The 22,072-nt window shown below is 42.5% G+C and overlaps 1 protein-coding gene across 1 annotated transcript; it reads right to left on the bottom strand.

The window, feature by feature from the left end:
- Nucleotides 1–8,197: 8,197 nt before the first annotated feature.
- On the bottom strand, nt 8,198–20,803 carry LOC116407654. Its single transcript, XM_031893390.1, has 7 exons — nt 20,533–20,803; nt 18,294–18,671; nt 13,277–13,522; nt 12,663–12,794; nt 11,298–11,347; nt 9,745–10,048; nt 8,198–8,889 (listed from the first exon to the last, which is right to left on the bottom strand). Exons 1-7 carry the CDS (start codon nt 20,612–20,614, stop codon nt 8,687–8,689), a joined length of 1,395 nt encoding a protein of 464 aa, XP_031749250.1. The 5' UTR covers nt 20,615–20,803; the 3' UTR covers nt 8,198–8,686.
- Nucleotides 20,804–22,072: the final 1,269 nt, after the last annotated feature.

Genomic DNA, 22,072 nt, shown 5'->3' with positions numbered 1-22,072 from the left:
TCTATACCTAAAGAGAAGTGCATTTCTCATTTAATAACAACGGGGTTTGAATCCCCCTTGTGGTTAAGCAGTTACTTTGGATCATAAGGAAACTGAATCCTCTGCTTCCTTGTATGGTAACATTTTTGCAACAATAGTTTCAGATACTTTTCAATCTCCCTTGAATTGCCCTCACAGGCCTGGGAGAATCAAGTTATAACGGTTACTTTGTAAGATGAAACTTTGCAGCGAATCTTAGAAAGCAGGTTAACTCTAAGCAGCCTTACATTTTGTTAGAGTTTTCTTTTGAGTTGTATTTCACCTTACGCGTTTTTTAATAGGGTTTTGTCCTCGATAAACTTAATTTTTTAAAAAAAAGTTAATAATAAAAGTTAAGTCTTAATTTTTATACCACACCTGATCAAGAAACTTACCTGACAATAATTACACCCTCTTTTTTGGGGTTTTCGGTGCAGTGTCCTGAAGTCTATACAGGGATAACCCTCCGAGAGTATATTCCTGTATTTTCCTTCTCCTTTTTCTGCCATACAATTTCACTTCAGTTGCACGTTACCCCTACATTCTCAATCTCTTTCATGTACAGTTAATGTGGATGGTGCTAGCTTTTTCTATTTTTGCACTATGTGTGTTTATATTATGGAAAATGTGCTTTTTTAAAAAATTTTAGACATTTAGAAGCCTATATCTTGTTACAGAATTGGAATTACACAAAAATTCTACCATATTTTGAAAGCTTAGATTGTCCTGAAAAAAACGATATATTGTTTTCCTGGTTAAACTAAAAGTCCCCACCGAGGAAAGGCCCCTAAAGTGAAACAGTGCAAAATGTTCAAAAACTATCTGGCAATACAAGTTCCGCTTTGTCCAAAAATGGCTGGCAGTGAAAGGGTTAATGTGAGATGGGTTGGGCTAAAATTGAGTCCATTGGCAAGTGAGTTGGGGGTGGGGGATCCAATTTGGTCGCCATCTGCAGAAAGTAGGAATGTGGGTGTTAGTGTATTTGTGAAAGGTAATAAAACCAAAGTCCTTAGTTATTCTGTTTTAGAGCCAGGTAGGCTGCTATTAGTTAATCTGAAATATTTTGACATTTGTTTTAGGTTGTTTCATGTTTATGCACCAGTAGACAGAAATGCCAGGAGTTGGAGTTGTTTGAAAAAATAATGTTTAATCTTCCTGGGAGGGGTCCAGTTAGAATTGATTTTTGCTTTGCTTCTTAGACCTGAGCTTGTATTGCTCAGAAGATTGGCTCAGATAACCTTTTATCTACATAATAATATGCCTGGCAGCCTTCCATGTCTGGAACGTGTCTGCAAATGTTCTGCGCAACAGGAAATCATGCCTGATGGTCAGGATGTGGCCCAACAGCTTTAGCTACAGAGGGAAGTGAAAATGGTCATGGTAGTCCTGCTTCTCTGGGTGTCTTGCTTTAACACAGGTGACGCTTAATTACTTTATCCAATAAAATGATTGTCTTATTCTGTATATTAATGTGTTAACCAATGAAATTACAAAGGTAATAATGCGTAATTACTTATGCTAATGATGTTTATTCAAAGGTATAAAGAATATGTCATGAGGGAGGGGGGACACACAAATTTGTGAGAAGCTGATGAATGCTGGACTGCTGTTCTATGTGTGGCGCCCCGCATCAATAAATTTCCTTTTGTGAGTGAGCATTGCAAAATCTCTTCTTCTGTCATTCCATGGAAGTGACCTTTGAGTTGGCGACGAGGATGGGATGCACTGTGCCTTGGGACAGAACCTGGAATTATTGACCATAACTGAGTACAAACTGGGCCCATAGGGTAAGCTTTTACCTCATTTTGTGCTCATGTGTTGGTCACTATTCATTCTGTCCTTGGGTAAGGCTGCATCCTAATCGCTACTCTATGGAATAATTTACATGTAATGTTTGCCCCCTGGGTATTTTGTTATCCTGGAATAAGTTGCCTCATGAGAATAGGAAGGGAAAGATCATCTGCTGATGGAGATAAAGATAAAAAGCGGCTCTGTGTATATGAATATGACCCTATATTTGTGCTTTGTCTGATTGTTACGGTTGGTGTCTAGTGATGGGCGAAATGTTTTGCCAGGCATGGATTTGCGGCGAATTTCCACGTTTCGCCATTGGCGGATTGTTTCGCGAAATGGATGAAAAAATTTGCCACAGAAAAATTCACTGTGCGTCCAAAAATTGTCACCTGCAACAAAAGAATAGCTGCGGGCAACAAAAGAATAGCCGCGGGCGACAAAGGAATAGCCACGCGACAAAAGAATAGCCGCGGGCGACAAAAGAATAGCCACGCGACAAAAGAATAGCCGCGGGCGACAAAAGAATAGCCACAGGTGACAAAAGAATAGCCATGGGTGACAAAAGAATAGCCACGGGTGACAAAAGAATAGCCACGCGACAAAAGAATAGCCGCGGGCGACAAAAGAATAGCCACGCTACAAAAGAATAGCCACGGGCGACAAAAGAATAGCCGCGGGCGACTAAAGAATAGCCGCAGGTGACAAAAGAATAACCGCGGGCGACAAAAGAATAGCCACGCGACAAAAGAATAGCCGCGGGCGACAAAAGAATAGCCGCGGGCGACAAAAGAATAGCCACGCGACAAAAGAATAGCCGTGGGTGACAAAAGAATAGCCACACGACAAAAGAATAGCCGCGGGCGACAAAAGAATAGCCAAGCTACAAAAGAATAGCCACGCGACAAAAGAATAGACGCGGGCGACAATTTTTTTTGACGTGCGACATTTTCGCTGTTCGCGAATTTTTCGGTGAAGCGAAATGGAACAGATTCGCTCATCACTATTGGTGTCTTTTGAAGTCCTGTTTGAAACTTATGTGTTGCTAGGCCAGCTCGGGAATTGCATTAGGGTGTAACAAAGGACTGTAAAGTGTTAATTATAAAACCTTGAAAATTGAAAGTTTTTTCCAAATTATAGGTGTGAATTCCACCCTAGGCTATAACACTGTCTTGAGCACCAAATTATAGTAGTACTGCTACAGACAGACCTGTTGCCTAAAGTTCCTGTAACAACTGGTTTGGCGATTTTGGCAACCGCACTGACGGAAGAGTATACAGGAAAGGTAGTATGTTTTGAAGAGGATTAATGCCACCTTTAATGATCTGAGTAAAGTGTTAAAGAGAAAGAAGTGTTAAAGAGTATAAGAGAAAGAGAATTTGATCAACCACTATAAAGAGAGTATTACAGGGTCAGGTGGTTGATCTGAACTACCTTCTAATAAGTGAGAAAGTAACAGAGCCTAGAAGGTAGATACGCAGGGACAGATATGGGGAACAATAGATCTAGGGTGGCAGAATACCCAGATGGTAAAAAGGTAACCATAAAGGAATGGCATTTGTTTACTGCCCAAGTGGTTAATACGGTCCCGAAAGAGCCTAGTTGCAATATAGCCCCTTGTGCATTAATGGTTAAGAAACATGGAGTTGCAACTGTTAAGTTTATGGCAGCATGGCATAAGTGGACCACATGGGCTACTAATGACCCAGATATGATTTGGCCATAATGTATAATGTAGCTTGTGTAAGGTTTCTAGAAACTCGTAAGGTTCCCTATGATAGTGAATAGGGAATGTTCAACGGCAAAGAGGAGGCCGATGCTTGTAAAGATCCAAATTCACCACCTCCTCCTCCTTATTCAGGGAAAGATCAGGGACAGAAAGGAAAGAGACCTGAAAGATTATATGTACATTTGACATCTGATTGCCAATCAAAGGATGATAGTGATAGTAATGTAGATTTGATGGTTGCTGTGAATCCTAAACTGTATGCTAAGGCTACTGATGTTCCAGTGTTGCAACCAACACCCTTAAAAGCAGAGGCTAAGGCTGAGTCTACTGATTTAATTGACTTGGAACCACAGATGTTAGAATCCAAGCAAAAGAAAGAGTTAGAGGTTTGTCATGATATAGGCCTGTAAGCCAATCTCCTCTTGCTCACTCTAAAAAGGGGAGGTGTCATAATACTGACAAGCGCTGATGGCTGATAAGCGCCTTGCCATGTGGGGGAGGGGATGCCCGGCTCTATGCCCCGGCTGATAAGCGCCTTGCCATGTGGGGGAGGGGATGCCCGGCTCTAATCCCTGGCTGATAAGCGCCTTGCCATGTGGGGAAGGGGATGCCCGGCTCTATGCCCCGGCTGATAAGAGCCATGCCATGTGGGGGATGGGATGCCCGGCTCTAAGCCCCGGCTGATAAGAGCCATGCCATGTGGGGGAGGGGATGCCCGGCTCTAAGCCCCGGCTGATAAAGCCATGCCATGTGGGGGAGGGGATGCCCGACTCTAAGCCCCGGCTGATAAGAGCCATGCCATGTGGGGGAGGGGATGTCCAGCTCTAATCCCCGGCTGATAAGAGCCATGCCATGTAGGGGAGGGGATGTCCAGCTCTAATCCCCGGCTGATAAGAGCCATGCCATGTGGGGGAGGGGATGTCCAGCTCAATCCCCGGCTGATAAGAGCCATGCCATGTAGGGGAGGGGATGTCCAGCTCTAATCCCCGGCTGATAAAAGCCATGCCATGTGGGGGAGGGGATGCCCGGCTCTAAGCCCCAGCTGATAAGAGCCATGCCATGTAGGGGAGGGGATGTCCGGCTCTAATCCCCGGCTGATAAAAGCCATGCCATGTGGGGGAGGGGATGCCCGGCTCTAAGCCCCAGCTGATAAAAGCCATGCCATGTGAGGGAGGGGATGCCTGGCTCTAAGCCCCGGCTGATAAAAGCCATGCCATGTGGGGGAGGGGATGCCCGGCTCTAATCCCCGGCTGATAAAAGCCATGCCATGTGGGGGAGGGGATGCCCGGCTCTAATCCCCGGCTGATAAAAGCCATGCCATGTGGGGGAGGGGATGCCCGGCTCTAAGCCCCAGCTGATAAAAGCCATGCCATGTGAGGGAGGGGATGCCTGGCTCTAAGCCCCAGCTGATAAAAGCCATGCCATGTGAGGGAGGGGATGCCCGGCTCTAAGCCCCAGCTGATAAGAGCCATGCCATGTGGGGGAGGGGATGCCCGGCTCTAAGCCCCGGCTGATAAGAGCCATGCCATGTGGGGGAGGGAAAGCCCACATGGGGGTGACTTAGAGTTCACATCAGGACCCATTATAGGTGATGTGGAGGTCACACCATAACCGAAACTCAAAAACATTTATTTTTCCAGAACCCATACCATTTATACTAGAGGTACCAAAACCTGAGTATATGTTTCATTTAGTACAGCCTGTCATACGAGTCCAAACAGGACTGGCTTTGGGCACTGGGTTGGTCAGTAGGAATATCTGGGCAGGGGAGTGATGTTTAGTCTGTATGGGACCGGTGGGATCATATAAAACTGATACATTTAATCTCATCTTTCTATTATGTTCCCATAAGGAGTTATGGACATTATATTACTCAGGGGGTCATAAAATTCACACTGTGTCCTGCTAATGGCCACACCCCTTACATTCCTGAGGGAGGGGGGCGTGTCCAGTTACCTGATGTCCCTGCACACTGGGATAAATAGTCAGCTCTTCTGACTCCAAGTTGGATTTACTTTGCAGGACCAATTTCAATTGGAGGTTTATCCCGTGGTTTTCCCTTGCCTCCAGGACTAGAAGGACTTTGCTTGGTACAGTATAGGACTTCTATGTTTTTCCCTTTTATTTTACAAAACTATTTGTACTTATTTTAACGTATGTCCTATTTGTAAAATCTTGTACATACGCACTGTTATACCTTTTATAATAATAAATATAAAATGTAATAAGTTTGTCCTTGATGCTCTAAAGCGTACCTACCCTCCGAGTGTGTAACTGGGTGCCTTAACCCTCTGCATGCTGTATGCTGATTAACCCGTTGACTGCTGGTAAGGAGAGTGTGAGTGTCAGTTCCCTACATTAACCCTTTCTCTACTAGAGTGCTTGGCATCTCTCATCGCCAGTGTAAGAAGCATGAGAGTGGGGGCAGCAAGTTGTGTATGAGTTTGTGGGTGTTGGTTGGTCTTTGGGGTGCTGTGCCGCTAGTCTGAGCTGGGTGCCAGGTGTGTGGGACTGAGCAAATGACCCTCTAGACAGCGGTGGTATAATCGTGACAGAAGTATTGATCTTATGACTTGGGGCTTCCAAGATCTCTTGATAGTTAGAAATGAAAGCAGCGGCATTAGGATCATCATGATCCCACTGAGGAGAAGCCCAGGCAACAGCCTTTACGAAGAGCAGAGCAATAATGTAGGCAACTTTAGATTTTAGACTTATCAGTAAGCATAAACTGAATCTTGATTCAGAAACCCACGGCAGGAATCGGGATCCCCTGTATAATGAAGATGGGCAAGAATCTTTAGCCGCTCCAACACAAAGAACAACTGGTGACAACTGGTGTTGGTGGCTGAGGAGGCGGAGCTGGAATTCCCAGAGAGACTTGGAGGTTCCAGGCAAACGGCTGAGCCAGCAGCTACACCTTGCCTAACTGTCAGTCTGTGTAGCAGGAACCCTGAGGAAAGCTTGAAAGATCCCTACAGTGCCCACTGGCCTTCACTAACGCCCTTTTGAGGGCTACGAACAAGGAGCAACTAATTTAATTCCTTATACTGTAAGCACCTTCATTTTTTTCAACAGACAGGCTAAAAGTCACTGTGCAAGAACATTACAGAAGTCGCTGCCATCTCTCTACATGCCGTTTGTTAGGAAATTAAGCATCCAGTGTATAAAGCTTCTCATTGTTCCCTTCCCATTTCTTGTAAATGATTCTTTTAGTATAAATGACCTTTAACTCAGTTATCGTAAAACTACTTTTCTGAAAACTACCATTTCCCTGCAACTTGGAGGCTGCATCACTCTGGGGCCAACACAGACTTGAATAAATCCCACTGCAAAGTCCATATTGTGTTGCCAAAAGCTCATTAACTGTACTTTTCTATAATTACCGCCTGCCTCAAGTAGGGGTTAAACTTCGCACAGACTTATGCGATATTTAGTGCGCCTAAGTGTTTGTGAATCATGCGTTAGTATTATTTCTATGTGACAGTTGCCGCGATGCGTTAAAAATAATGCATTGCAGTAATGCGCTATTCAACACTATCGCATGCGATATTACTTTGGTGAATCAAGCGATATTTATCACATGCTTTTTAACAAAAAAAAGCATGCGATAACGCTTATCGCACTTTAGTGAATCAGCCCCAATGTTCCTTCCCAGACATGCTGATTTGCATATGCAAAGTGATTAACACTCAGTTCAGAGTTTGGGCTCTCACTATTATAAACAGGCTGTGTATGGAACCCCCAGGCTGCTCAGCAACCCTTTGCTTTGGTCAGTGTAATGCAAGTGTTAGAGAGAGTCATTTGTAGAAGGATAGAATTCAGAATGTGTTTTGGTTAGAAAAAGCCCCAATTATCTTCTGAGCTGATATTTTGGGGGATGGGGATATGGGAATATTTGGGAGTCTGTTGTAAACAAGTTATGTCTGAATACTGAGCTAAAGCTTGTTTTTATTGATATCCTGTAATACAATGTGTATAATAGGGCAGCGCTAGTTTATATGTACCTGTACCCATGATGCACCTGTGTCTCTGTGCCAATGGGATTCATTTTTAGATTCCACCTAGTTCTCTATAGAGGTGGAAGAAAAAATTATATACACAAGAGAACTGACCAATGAGAATGCTAATTAGATTCCCAGCACTATATCAGCCATTTTGATATTATCTTACATATAGAGATAATGATGTCATTTTCCCGTCATTATATGGCACAGGAATCAGACATGGGGATAAAGGGACAGACTTGTTCAGTGCTGGGAAACTGTGCTTATTGCTCCCAACTCCAATTGCAGGAACAGAGAACAGGGAGCCAGATTTATACAGATCAGCTGGGATTCTCATTGGAGGATTCTTTTGCATTTCAATGCTGCCAATGCGGGCCCTAGAGAGCTGGGAAAGTTTTATTAAACAATGCAAAAACACTAAAACCCACATTACATTACAGGGCAACACAGGAACCAGTGCAGTCTGCATATTATGATTTTAATTATTAATCAGCTTCTATTGCAGATATTACCTGATGTGCTGTTTTGATAATTTACTACGTTCCCTAAGCTCCGCCTCCCAACAGCAGCCCAGAGCAAACTGAGCATGTGCAGGAGCCAAATCTTATAAAAGATGGTCTAACAAAGTAACAACATGGAGGCCCCCTTGGACAACTTTGAAAGCATAAATTATTACTTTAATTAGACCTCTCAATCCCTGGGCTTGTGCAGTAAGTTCATAATGTGTATATCTATGTTCAGTATACAAAATACAGCATTTCTAATGATTTTCAAATTTTAAACTTTTTCGTTCTCCTTTAACATGCCAAACAATGAGCAAACACAAGCCAACACAGTTGGTCAGGCCCAGGGAGTATGTTCTCACTGCTTTTACTTAATATTCAGAGTAAAGGTGCAAATCTGTTTCTATGAAAAACATAAATCTAATCATGGCATTTCCATAGCTAAAACACATACAGATACATTATGTTTAATAGCAATTATCTCCCTTATTTCCCAGGACATATATGTAGGTGAAAAGTGAGTGAGGTGTGGGGGATGAAAAGGGAGGCCATTTTACAAACTGGTTATGGATTCAATAGAGTGGGGGTGTGGCCTTAAATGTCCTGCCTTTTGAACACTGGGAGGAATAAGTAGCAACAAATTAAATCTGTGTTATTCTATTAAAATTATTGCGCAGTTTAAACATTGAGTTTGTGGAGTTAATATGTTTCTTCTCATTGGTGCTGATGAGAATGAGGTCACTGGCCCATTTCCCAATGCTTCCTTGGCTCCCCAGAATCCTTTGCTTCTCCTCAGGGCCACTGTCTTCCAGGTCATCCACCACCACCAGGACTCGGTCCTTCCCTGGAATATGGGCAAATGCAACACACAGAGGGGAACATGTCAGATAATCACATTCATAGGTCTCAGTGCGACTGCACCAACTCATTCACTGCATCAATGTGATGGATTTATAGACTTTCCCCATATGTAATAAAAGACACTAAGTTTGCCCAGGAGCAGTAACCCATAGCGACCAATAAGATATTTGCTTTTAAACAGGCCATTTCTCCAAAACTTAGGAAGTTTAAACAGATGTTTATTTCCATGAATCCTCTTTATTTTACACGAACAGGAAGTGCTCCAGCAGCCATTTTAGGAGCATTGGCATCCATTTTCACATTTTACTTACTTGCATCTTGGAAAAACAATAATGTGCTTAAGTTGTCCTTGAATGTGTGTGAAATAGAAAACAATTATGTGATTAACTTCCCCTTGAAAATGTGTCAAGAACAGGCTGTCACTGTCTATTCTAGATCTTCAGTTTTTTACAGTAAAACTCTAAAAATCCGAGTAATAAAAGCCTCCATAGGACATAAACTTGGCGTGTTTTTTGTCAGTCTAAAAAAGTTACATAAAGTTTTATAAATCTCGAACATTCGTGGTTTTTAATCGTATACTGCCAAAAAACACATACGTAAATCTTGAAAAAACATATAGAAAGATTTGAACTTTTCTTTAGAGAAGGAGTAAATGGGCCCCTTAGTGTCTTTTCTTACATAACCCCATAAATTGCTAATTTGTTGTTTATCTCTATCTCTGGTTTAATGTTATGTGATTAGATGATTCTGTGAATAAGAAATGAAAAAAAGAATGAAACCGAGGATTTGTCAGTAAGTCCCTCACTGTGGGAGTGTGAGAGGGAGCCCAGCGACTTACCCAGCTGATTGGCTAAATACTCCAGCTCCTCATCATACAGAGAGCCCGGCACATCAGTGACATTAATCCTCCCTCTGTTCTTGGTGTGATACAGGATCCCGACCGAGCAGCGAGACACCTCCTCCCAGAACTGACTCCTCCCACTGTTAGAGATGTGACAGGGTCTGACCTCCTCAACATGGCCGCTAAACTCTGATATAAGGAACCTGTGCAGCCACCGGTAATCATCTTCTGCTGATCTGGAGAATATCCCGACCTTCTGCTTCTCTTTAGTTGGTTGCACTATTTCACTGCTAAAGCTGCCCTGTTTGAATATAAACAGCGTGTAACTATGCAAATAAATGCCGCTGAGTATTCCTTTATCCTGCATGACACACAATTTATGAAAAAATTAAAGGGGCACTAAACCCTGCTGCACAGCGCTGCTCAACCAAATGTTACTCAGCTGTTGCTGCACTACAAATCCCAGAATAATGTAACATATAATGAAGGGTGAGGCATGCTGGGAGCTGTAGTCCAGCAACATCAGGGTTGTATTCTTAAAGCAATATTGCACAATAAAACTTTCCCAGCTCTCTAGGGCCCGCATTGGCAGCATTGAAATGCAAAAGAATCCTCCAATGAAAATCCCAGCTGATCTGTATAAATCTGGCTCCCTGTTCTCTGTTCCTGCAATTGGAGTTGGGAGCATTAAGCACAGTTTCCCAGCACTGAACAAGTCTGTCCCTTTATCCCCATGTCTGATTCCTGTGCCATATAATGACGGGAAAATGCCATCATTATCTCTATATGTAAGGTACCAGCAAGGGGCCTGACACAGTGCTGGGAATCAGCATTCTCATTCGTCAATTTTTTTGCATTTTTAATGAGGTTTTTCATCAGTAGAATTCTCATTGGTGGGAAGCAGTTGGACAGTGTTAAGGTTCGATTTACATACCCTTTGAAAGGGTTGTAAACCCAACTGCAACACTGTCCCACTATGTCCCCTAGTGATCTATAGAATTTTACTTAAAAAAAAATTAATCTAAAAAATTTGCCACTAAGAACTCTAACTAATCAAAAAAAAGCCCAATGAGAATGCTGATTCCCAGCACTGTGTCAGGCCCCTTGCTGGTACCTTACATATAGAGATAATGATGGCATTTTCCCGTCATTATATGGCACAGGAATCAGACATGGGGATAAAGGGACAGACTTGTTCAGTGCTGGGAAACTGTGCTTAATGCTCCCAACTCCAATTGCAGGAACAGAGAACAGGGAGCCAGATTTATACAGATCAGCTGGGATTCTCATTGGAGGATTCTTTTGCATTTCAATGCTGCCAATGCGGGCCCTAGAGAGCTGGGAAAGTTTTATTGTGCAATATTGCTTTAAGAATACAGCCCTGATGTTGCTGGACTACAGCTCCCAGCATGCCTCACCCTTCATTATATGTTACATTATTCTGGGATTTGTAGTCCAGCAACAGCTGAGTAAAGTTTGGTTGAGCCGCGCTGTGCAGCAGGGTTTAGTATCCCTTTAATATCAGTGAGTTGCTGTGGCTTTATACTTACCCAACTGTTCCATAGTTTTGCTGTCCAGGAACTTTTTCTCTGGTTGCCATCTATTAAATAGAAAGAAAAAAACATTTACAAATAACTAGTTAAAATTTTCAGGTGAAATATAAGTGTGTAGAAGGGACGTCAAGCACAGACTACTTGACAGCAAAAAAGAACAAATTAAAAATACAGTGATAAGACTAAAGGGAGCACATTCAGTGTAGGTGGGTGCTTATTATATACAAGAATGATGAGGATACTCAGGCACATCACAGGCTTATAGGTGTAATATAAGCATTTCCCCACTGGTATCACTATGCTATGTACAGAATGTGATTATTGTATGACTTAACCCTGCTATAACATACCTCCCAACATTTGAAAAATGAAAAGAGGGACAAAAAGATGTGGTGCGCGCGCAGTGCGGCAAATTTTTTGCCCATGCCCACTTTTGTGGCCACGCCCCAATTACCACACCCCATTTTTTTAAAAAATACTCCTTTTATATAGATGAAATGGCGGGATCAGACGCAAATGTGCTATACCCTCATACTGTACTACCTAAGGAAAACAATATAGCAACTCCTAGTAGCCCCCCCATACACAGTAGCCCCACCATACACAGTGTTCCCCCCATACACAGTAGCCCCCATACACAGGTGCCCCCCCATACACAGTAGCCCCCATACACAGGTGCCCCCCCCATACACAGGTGCCCCCCATACACAGTAGCCCCCATACACAGGTGCCCCCCCATACACAGGTGGCCCCCATACAGAGTAGCCCCCCATACACATTAGCCCCCCCCACAGTGTCCCCCATACACATTAGCCCCCCCATGTAGTATCCCCCATACACAGTGCCTCCATACATGCTTCTGCTTCTTCTTCAGCGTCTCCTCTCTATATGCGACTCCTTGTTCGGCGGAGCCAGGCCATTATAAGGTTGCGCCCGTGCGTGCGTGTGACGTCAATACGCACAGGCGCAACCATATAAAAGGGCCTGGCTCCGCCGAACAAGGAGCAGCATATAGAGAGAGGCAACTGAAGAAGAGGAACGCCTGACTGCAGCCAGCGCATCCCGCTGTCAGGGATGCCTCTGAAAAATTTGTTGCCCTGAATTTTTTTTGTTGCACATCAAATTGGGCGCAGTTGCGTCAAAAAGGGGCGTGTTGCGTCAAAAAAGGCCCGGTCACATCTAAAAAGCAAGGGCGACAAAAAAATTGATGCAGGTGACAAAAAAATTTGCGCGACAAATGTGTTTCGGGAATTTTCCCTGTTTTGCGCATTTTATGGCAAAGCGAAATGGGACAGATATGCTCATCACTATGTTTAACCACTAGTCTTTTTCAGGGGGTACATCAGTGGATGGATACAGCACCTTGCTTGTGAGATGTTTGCTGTTGTACACTAAGTCGCCTCTGACCCTGTGTCCCACTCCCAGCAGCTTTCTCATTTCTTCTGTGTTGTTCAGCCATACAGGGAGCCAGTTCTCTGTTATTCACATTTGCGCCTACAGGGAATGGAACCAATCAAGGTTAGTGTTACATTAAAACATTGTTGTATCAGTCATTGTGTCTAGGATAACAAATAAATGTTCACCCAGATCCCTCCTTACTAGATTCCTCCCAAATCTCCTACCTGGCCTTCAACTCCCAGTCACCACTCTAGGTCCCAAAGCAGCCAAAGACTTAGGGGCACATTTACTAAAATTCATTTTTTTTCTGGCCTTATAAACTCGAATAGTTTGTGCAAAAATTTTGAGTTTACATTAGAAAATCCCAAATTTTTTGAGTTGAAAGTATTGTAAAAACTTGAGCTTAAAGTCCAGATATAGCCCCTCCCATTTAGGTTTGGGGCCACCCAAATGCTGCTGTCCTGGGCATGCTCAGTTTAGTGCCAGGGATCTTCCTTCAGATAAACATTCTATAGACTCATAGAGAAGCACTTCTATTAAGAGACATAAGAGTTGTTTTTGTGCCGGTGCTACTGTACCTTGCTGATATCCAGGCTCTGGGAAATTTGTTTTTCTCTCCTTTATGTTGTAATTGCTGTTGATTTTGAGCTTTGTTGCTGTGTTTATTCTTTGCTTGATGTTCCCCAGCATCTCGCTCAGCCGGCCTTGGTCTCCCTTATCTGCTTGTGTGAGGAGCACCAGGTCACAGGCGTATTGCCCAATATTGTGCTCTGTGGGGAACCTGCCCTCTATACCATCAGCAACCACAATCACATTCTCCCTCCCTGGGAACAGAGAAAACAAAAGATAGAACAAAACATTGCGATTTAGCAACTGGAGTGTAGAATAAAGTGGGCAAACTGCAGAGATTAAGGCAACGTGCTATGTGTTCCACCCTCAGCCCTATAGTGTTTCATCATTCCATCTTTGCAGGTGATACAACTTTGTTTGACACTGATACAGCATCTGCATCCCACATTACATTTGTGCATATCATATGGTTGTGGGAATTGTGGGTTTCTCTAAAAATGCCCATTTGCACAACATTCAAATCATGAAGCACTAACATGTGCCTGAAGCCTTACTCACCAATGCAAACCAAATGTTGGAAGAAAGGATTCAAACATAATTTACCAGTTAAAGGGGGTGTAAACCCAACCATTTCCCACTGCGTCCCCTAGATTTGTTATAGAAGTTGCTGAAAAACATAATTATAGATGCAAAAGAATTGACCAATGAGAAAGCTGATTCCGAGCACTATGTCAGGCATCTTGCTGGTACCTTACATATAGAGATAATTATGTCATTTTTTTCCCTTCATTATATGTTACATTATTCTGGGATTTGTAGTCCAGCAACAACTGAGTAAAGTTTGGTTGAGCAGCGCTGTGCAGCAGGGTTTAGTGTCCCTTTAAGGTCAAACTAAGGAGTCTAGCACTAAAAGGCCTTTGTTACCCTAAAATAAGAGTTTGTAAAAGAACCTACTGTCATGGCCCGACGGGCCTTACCAGAAATTAAAGTAAAAAGGAAGCAGAAATATAGGCAGACAGAAATAATCCAGAATGTGGTGTCCAAGGGTTAAAAGGGCCAAGGTCAAGATTCAGGCACAAGTCAGGGCAGGCAGCAATCAACAAAGTCAGAATCAGATCAGAATAGTCCGGAACCAGAGAATCAATCAAAATGGCCACTTAGGAGCACCCAAGAACTATACTCGGGTAATGAACTTGGTCCCTTGGCATCCTTTTATTTTGTATTTTGCACCAATTCACAATGAGATGAGATCATGTGTTGGCGCATCGACGCATTGAATAATTAATTAATAGAAAAAATCAACTGACAAAACCGTTAGTAGCAGGCACTAAATGAATGCATAAGTTGTGTATAAAGCAGTGTGTTTTACCAGTTGTACCACATGGAGAGTTAGCATGAAATCTGGATACAGTGAGCATAATAAGCTCCTCATACCTATACAGGATGGTAAAGCCATACTGCCCTTTGTAACCATTTCTCTAGCGTCCAAACTGTTCCTTACCCAGTACTCCAGACATAAGTTTCAGGTCATTATTGGGATCATAAGTGATGTTTTCCCTCCCTCTATTCATGTGATACAGGATCCCGAATGTGCACTGAAACTTCAAGAACTCTTTGTGCTCAATGTTAGAGATGTTACAGGGTCGAACTTCATAAACCGGAGCCCTGAATTCTGATTTAAGGAGCTTTAGCAGCCACTGGTAATCACTCACTGCCGATCTGGAGAAGATTCCGATTCTCTGGGGTTCTGTAAGCTGGGCACAAATTACAAACTCCCACATTAAACAATAATTCAAAATAATGTTATACAAAAGGGGAAATAACATGAAAACAAAAAATGAATATGAGCTTCATCCATTTCAAATAAGAAACATTGAAAATTAATAATAAATATTGTGTACTGTTTCTGAAATAATCACATTACTCTTCCCTGTTCCCTCTGAGCTTTCAGCTCTAATAATTTATTTAACCACATGCAGCACAGACTAATGATGTGTAACAAAAATAGCTCTTATACTCAGCCTAAAAGAAGAGCGCTATATGAATGGGATGAGAAGTAACTTGACTTTTGCAGGTACGGAACCTCATTGATTACATTTAGCAAACATAATGAAAGTGCTCAAACCAGTACAGCAAATCGCCTGACAGCACAGGGAATGCAACACTTGCTGTGGGATAGCAGGTATAGTAGGGAGAGATGGTGCCTATAGTAGCAGTGGGGGGATAATAGCCTCTGGGGAGGGACTGTGGCTGTGGGTTAGCAGGTATAGTAGGGAGAGATGGTGCCTATAGTAGCAGTGGGGGATAATAGCCTCTGGGAAGGGACTGGGGCTGTGGGATAGCAGGTATAGTAGGGAGAGATGGTACCTATAGTAGCAGTGGGGGGATAATAGCCTCTGGGAAGGGACGGGGGCTGTGGGATAGCAGGTATAGTAGGGAGAGATGGTGCCTATAGTAGCAGTGGGGGGATAATAGCCTCTGGGAAGGGACTGGGGCTGTGGGATAGCAGGTATAGTAGGGAGAGATGGTGCCTATAGTAGCAGTGGGGGGATAATAGCCTCTGGGAAGGGACTGGGGCTGTGGGATGGCAGGTATAGTAGGGAGAGATGGTGCCTATAGTAGCAGTGGGGGGATAATAGCCTCTGGGAAGGGACTGGGGCTGTGGGATAGCAGGTATAGTAGGGAGAGATGGTGCCTATAGTAGCTGTGGGGGGATAATAGCCTCTGGGAAGGGACTGGGGCTGTGGGATAGCAGGTATAGTAGGGAGAGATGGTGCCTATAGTAGCTGTGGGGGGATAATAGCCTCTGGGAAGGGACTGGGGCTGTGGGATAGCAGGTATAGTAGGGAGAGATGGTGATGAAAGTAATGCTTTATATGACTTATGGGGCCCTGCTACTACTAAATATACCCCTCCCTGTTCTATTTGCTGAGCTGTAAGTATGACAGATGCTAGAAAGGGTTTGTTACTTACCAGTTCCAGTTCTGCTGCTTTTTCTTCTATTTTATTATTCTTGCATTCTGTATTTTAAAAAAAATATAAATAAAAATCTGAGATGCATTAACAAGCATATTGGCCCAACCCATTAGCAATATGAGACTGGTATGTGCTGATGCTAAAAAAAAAATCAAATATTAGTGTCAGGCTTTAAGAGAATATGTTGATGTGATGTGAAGTGATGGGGACATGATTACTCTGTACAAGTACATTAGAGGGGATTATAGGCAGATGGGGGATGTTCTTTTTTCCCATAAAAACAATCAGCGCACCAGAGGCCCCCCCCTTTAGATTAGAGGAACGGAGCTTCCATTTGAAGCAGCGTAGGGGGTTCCTATTTATCTTGTAATGGCAGATTCTGTTAATGCCTATAAGAGGGGCCTGGATGAGTTCTTGAACAAGCAGAATATCCAAGGCTATTGTGATACTAATATCTACAGTTAGTACTAGTGGGTGTATATATAGTTTATGTATGTGAGTGTATAGATTGGTAGGTGTGGGTTGTGGGTGCTGGGTTTACTTGGATGGGTTGAACTTGATGGACTCTGGTCTTTTTTCAACCCTATGTAACTATGAAGTGGCACCATAGGGACCTGTTAGGGGAAAAAAAGTTTCTGACCCCCTCTTTAACTCGAGAAAATTATGTTTTTGTTGGGGGGGTGCTTTGATTATGTTATTTGGTGAACAAATGTTCAAAGAAAATGTTTAAATTTTACTAAGAAAAGTTTTTCATAGTCATAGCCTGTAAAGCTGACCCCACACTTTAAAGGGGATGTTAACCCAACCATAAAACTGTCACACCTTTCCCCCTAGTTTTGCTATAGAAGTTGCTGGAAAACATTATTATAGATGCAAGAAAAATCACCAATGAGAATTCTACTGACCAAAAACTTCATTATAAAGGGTCATTTTCCCCTTCATTGTATGACACTTGTATAGTGCTGGGAAACTGTGCTTAAAGGGCACCTATCAGTGGAAAATTTTTATCCCACCGGAAGTGCAGGTTAATAGAACCCACACTCTGGTTGGGGAAACAATACCATGCCCCCAGCAACAGGAAGGAGCTCCCTGTGTGGGTGGCCATGTTGTGTTTTTCTTTTTTTTTTTATATTTGATAGATGGCAATGAGAGAAAACGTTCCTGGAAAGAAAGACTATGGAACAGTTTGGTAAGAAGTGTAAAGCCACAGCAACTCACTGATATTAAAGGGGATATAAACCCTGCTGCACAGCACGGCTCAACCAAACGTTACTCAGCTGTTGCTGGACTACAAATCCCAGAATAATGTAACAAATAATGAAGGGTGAGGCATGCTGGGAGCTGTAGTCCAGCAACATCAGGGCTGTATTCTTAAAGCAATATTGCACAATAAAACTTTCCCAGCTCTCTAGGGCCCGCATTGGCAGCATTGAAATGCAAAAGAATCCTCCAATGAGAATCCCAGCTGATCTGTATAAATCTGGCTCCCTGTTCTCTGTTCCTGCAATTGGAGTTGGGAGCATTAAGCACAGTTTCCCAGCACTGAACAAGTCTGTCCCTTTATCCCCATGTCTGATTCCTGTGCCATATAATGATGGGAAAATGACATAATTATCTCTATATGTAAGGTACCAGCAAGGGGCCTGACACAGTGCTGGGAATCAGCATTCTCATTGGTCACTTCTCTTGCATCTGTAATTGAGTTTTCAGTCAGTAGAATTTATGATTGGGTTTAGTGTCCCTTTAATGGCATAAATTCTCTAGTGAATGTCCCCCACCACAACTGAATGGGGATGAAGCACACTGGTAAGTCTATGCAAGGAAATAATTCCAGCAAAATTTTGGCACATTATGTTCTCAATGACTTAAATATAATTTTTAAGTAAATATTCATATCAGTTGGGTGACACTTTCTGAGGAAAACACAATGACAAAGGATTCTTAATAGACAATTTGAAGGGTATTTTCTTTTATACAACTCCTCAGGAATGGTAAACTGGCCAGGAAAAGTAAGCCAAAGAACAAAGAAGGTTATTTGATCATATTTACCAGTTTTCTGAACTATTTGGCCAACTCCAGTGCCAAGCTCTTTATCAATACTAATGGATTTTTCCTGCTTGAAACGTGTTTTTATAGCACTAGTAGAAGCACATGACATTTTATAAAGCATTTCCCAAGTTCTTATCAACTGATTATCTTCATCCTCTCTCTCAGTTGGCTGCACATAAGGACTTGTGACTTGTAGAGCAGATCTAATGTTCCCCAGCTTTCCCTCCAGTCGGACATTGTCTCCCTTATCTGCTTGTGTGAGTAGCACCAGATCGCAGGCGTATTCCCCAATACTGCGCTGTTGTACTAGGATTCTGTCTTTCTGTACCGTGCTACTGTCTTCCAGGTCATCAGCAACCACAATCACATTCTTCTTCCCTGCAAACACATTAAAATAAATATGTGAGTTATAAAAACAAATCCAGCCTGTGGATCCAATTTATTAAAGGAGATATAAACCCTGCTGCTCTGCTCAACCAAACCTTAGTTGTTGCTGGACTACAAATCCAGGAATAATGTAACATATAATGATGGGTGAGGCATTCTGGGAGCTGTAGTCCAGCAACATCAGAGTTGCACTCTTAAAGCAATATTGCACAATAAAACTTTCCCAGCTCTCTAGGGCCCGCATTGGCAGCATTGAAATGCAAAAGAATCCTCCAATGAGAATCCCAGCTGATCTGTATAAATCTGGCTCCCTGTTCTCTGTTCCTGCAATTGGAGTTGGGAGCATTAAGCACAGTTTCCCAGCACTGAACAAGTCTGTCCCTTTATCCCCATGTCTGATTCCTGTGCCATATAATGAAGGGAAAAATGACATCATTATCTCTATATGTAAAATAAAAGCAAGTGCTGGGAATAAGCATTCTCATTGGTCAATTATTTTGCATTTATAATTAGGTTTCTATCAGTAGAATTCTCATTTGTGAATTTTCTTGCATCTATAATTATGTTTTCTACAAAACTGGGGGGCACAGGTGGACAGTGTTGCAGCTGGGTAAAAACAAGCGGGAAGAAATACCAAAATACCAACACCAGGTGGTGCACACTCTGTGGTGTTTTCTGCTGTGTTGTGCTGGCAAGTCTTTGCACTCTAGCACCATCTAGAGGCAGGATTTAACACTCAAAAAATGTTGTCTACACATTGTGAGACAAAAAGTGAAAACTTGCTGGCTGCATCTGTATCTACCTCACAAGAATCAAACATTAAGCTTTAGTTTCCCAAAGTAAATCCAAAACAAGTCTCAATTATTGTACTCATGTTGAACAAGAAGGTGTAATGTTCCTTTAAAATGCAGTAGTAAGGGTGTGACCTTTGACCCAGGTATGTGACCATGTAGTAATGGAAGCATGGTTAATTGAATAAGAGCAGCATTCTTGTACCCTACTGAAATGCAAAAATCTATAAAATGGAAAAAAGTAGGTTGCTCCCTTTGGGGTCTGTATAATTTCTTAAATGTGTGTTCATTGGCCCTGAAATGCTTTGCAAAAAGGTGAGGCATGAATTCTGCACATTATAAAATGTACTACTCTGGCTCTTTTCCGCATGCTGCAAATACTCTATAGATCCTTAGTGCAAGATCAAGTGCAAAAGAAAATGGCTTCTGAGTGGGTAGGACTTGGAGATAAACAAAGCAAAGAAACCATGATTTTTAGGTTAGGGTGAGAAGGGATAAAATGAGCTACAGAGTCATTCACAATACATGACATGCAGTAAGATCTTTCTGACAACAGAAGGTATTCACACGTGCTGCATGTAAAGTTTGAGCCATGCAATGCAGCAGGGTTTAGTTCCCCTTTACAAACCAAAATTAGAGGTTTTAGTTTTCACTAAGGAATTATAGGTAGAGACATTCAAATCACTGCTTAAAGGGGTTGTAAACCCTGCTGCACTGGGGAGCATTAAAGGGACACTAAACCCTGCTGCACAGCGCTGCTCAACCAAACTTTACTCAGTTGTTGCTGGACTACAAATCCCAGAATAATGTAACATATAATGAAGGGTGAGGCATGCTGGGAGCTGTAGTCCAGCAACATCAGGGCTGTATTCTTAAAGCAATATTGCACAATAAAACTTTCCCAGCTCTCTAGGGCCCGCATTGGCAGCATTGAAATGCAAAAGAATCCTCCAATGAGAATCCCAGCTGATCTGTATAAATCTGGCTCCCTGTTCTCTGTTCCTGCAATTGGAGTTGGGAGCATTAAGCACAGTTTCCCATCTATTTTGCATTATACATACCTAGAACACCAGCCATATATTGCAGCTCTTCATCATACAGAGAGTCAGTCACATCGGTGATATTCAGCCTCCCTCTCCTCATAGTGTGATACAGGATCCCAAATGTGCACTGAGAGACATTGTCCCAGAACTGCCGCCGTCCATTGTTAGAGATGTAATAGAGTCCTACATCTGCCACCAAATCACTGAATTCTGTTTTGAGGGACCTTTGTAACCAATCGTAATCACTTTCTGCCGATCTAGAGAAAATCCCAATTGTATGGCGTTTCCTGGGAACCTAAGCATGGAAAACAGAATGAATGAGCAGGATCATAGTGAGGAACCCAAACAAAGTATATTGTATTATGTTAAAGGGGACACATACGGTAGGGCTCATTTACAAGTTGCAAGCCCAGTGGTGGTCAGGCAAGATAAAGCGCATTGGTTCTCATGTCATAAGCCGCTCCTTCAACTTCCGTATCACTGTCCTTGGTGCTGTTTGGTCCATACCACCTTCTGTTACAAAGGAAACACTGAACCCAACCGTAAAGCTGTCCCACTGCTAGTTCTCTAAAGAAGCTGATGAAAACTATAATTACACATGGAAAACAATTCACCAATTCTGATAAAAAAAAAACTTAATTACAAATGCAACAGAAGTGACCAATGAGAATGCTGATTCCCAGCACTGTGTCAGGCCCCTTGCTGGTACCTTACATATAGAGATAATGATGTCATTTTCCCATCATTATATGGCACAGGAATCAGACATGGGGATAAAGGGACAGACTTGTTCAGTGCTGGGAAACTGTGCTTAATGCTCCCAACTCCAATTGCAGGAACAGAGAACAGGGAGCCAGATTTATACAGATCAGCTGGGATTCTCATTGGAGGATTCTTTTGCATTTCAATGCTGCCAATGCGGGCCCTAGAGAGCTGGGAAAGTTTTATTGTGCAATATTGCTGTAAGAATACAACCCTGATGTTGCTGGACTACAGCTCCCAGCATGCCTCACCCTTCATTATATGTTCCATTATTCTAGGATTTGTAGTCCAGCAACAGCTGAGTAACGTTTGGTTGAGCAGCGCTGTGCAGCAGGGTAATGCTGTGCAATAGCAGAATGCTGCATAGTGCATGGAATCAGCATTCTCATTGGTCAATTCTTTTGTATCTATAATTGAGTTTTCAGTTAGTAGACTTCTCATTGGTAAATTGGTTTCCATGTGTAATTATGTTTTTCATCAACTTCTATAAAGAACTAGGGGGCGCAGTGGGACAGCTTTACGGTTGGGTTTAGTGTCGCTTTAATGGCTCTTTTATAAAAGCAACTTTCCTTATTTTGTCACAAGAGGTTAGAATTCCATTTTAATTAAAAATAATAGTGTGTATATACCTTTTTTCGGCCATCTTTTTTGTTGACTAATTTCATTTCCCCAAGATCTAAAAAGCAACAAAAAAAAAGAATTCCATACATCAGCAATCAAGATGTACTGTTTACAAAAATGTTTTTACGTGCATGTTGAAAGTGGCAGTTACTGTATATAGCGATAATAACAGTTC

The sequence above is a fragment of the Xenopus tropicalis genome, chromosome 9, assembly GCF_000004195.4.
Source record: "Xenopus tropicalis strain Nigerian chromosome 9, UCB_Xtro_10.0, whole genome shotgun sequence".
In the NCBI taxonomy this organism is placed as follows: domain Eukaryota; kingdom Metazoa; phylum Chordata; class Amphibia; order Anura; family Pipidae; genus Xenopus; species Xenopus tropicalis.
Note: the sequence above shows the minus strand (reverse complement) of the source record. Positions and strands in the feature narration are given on the sequence as shown.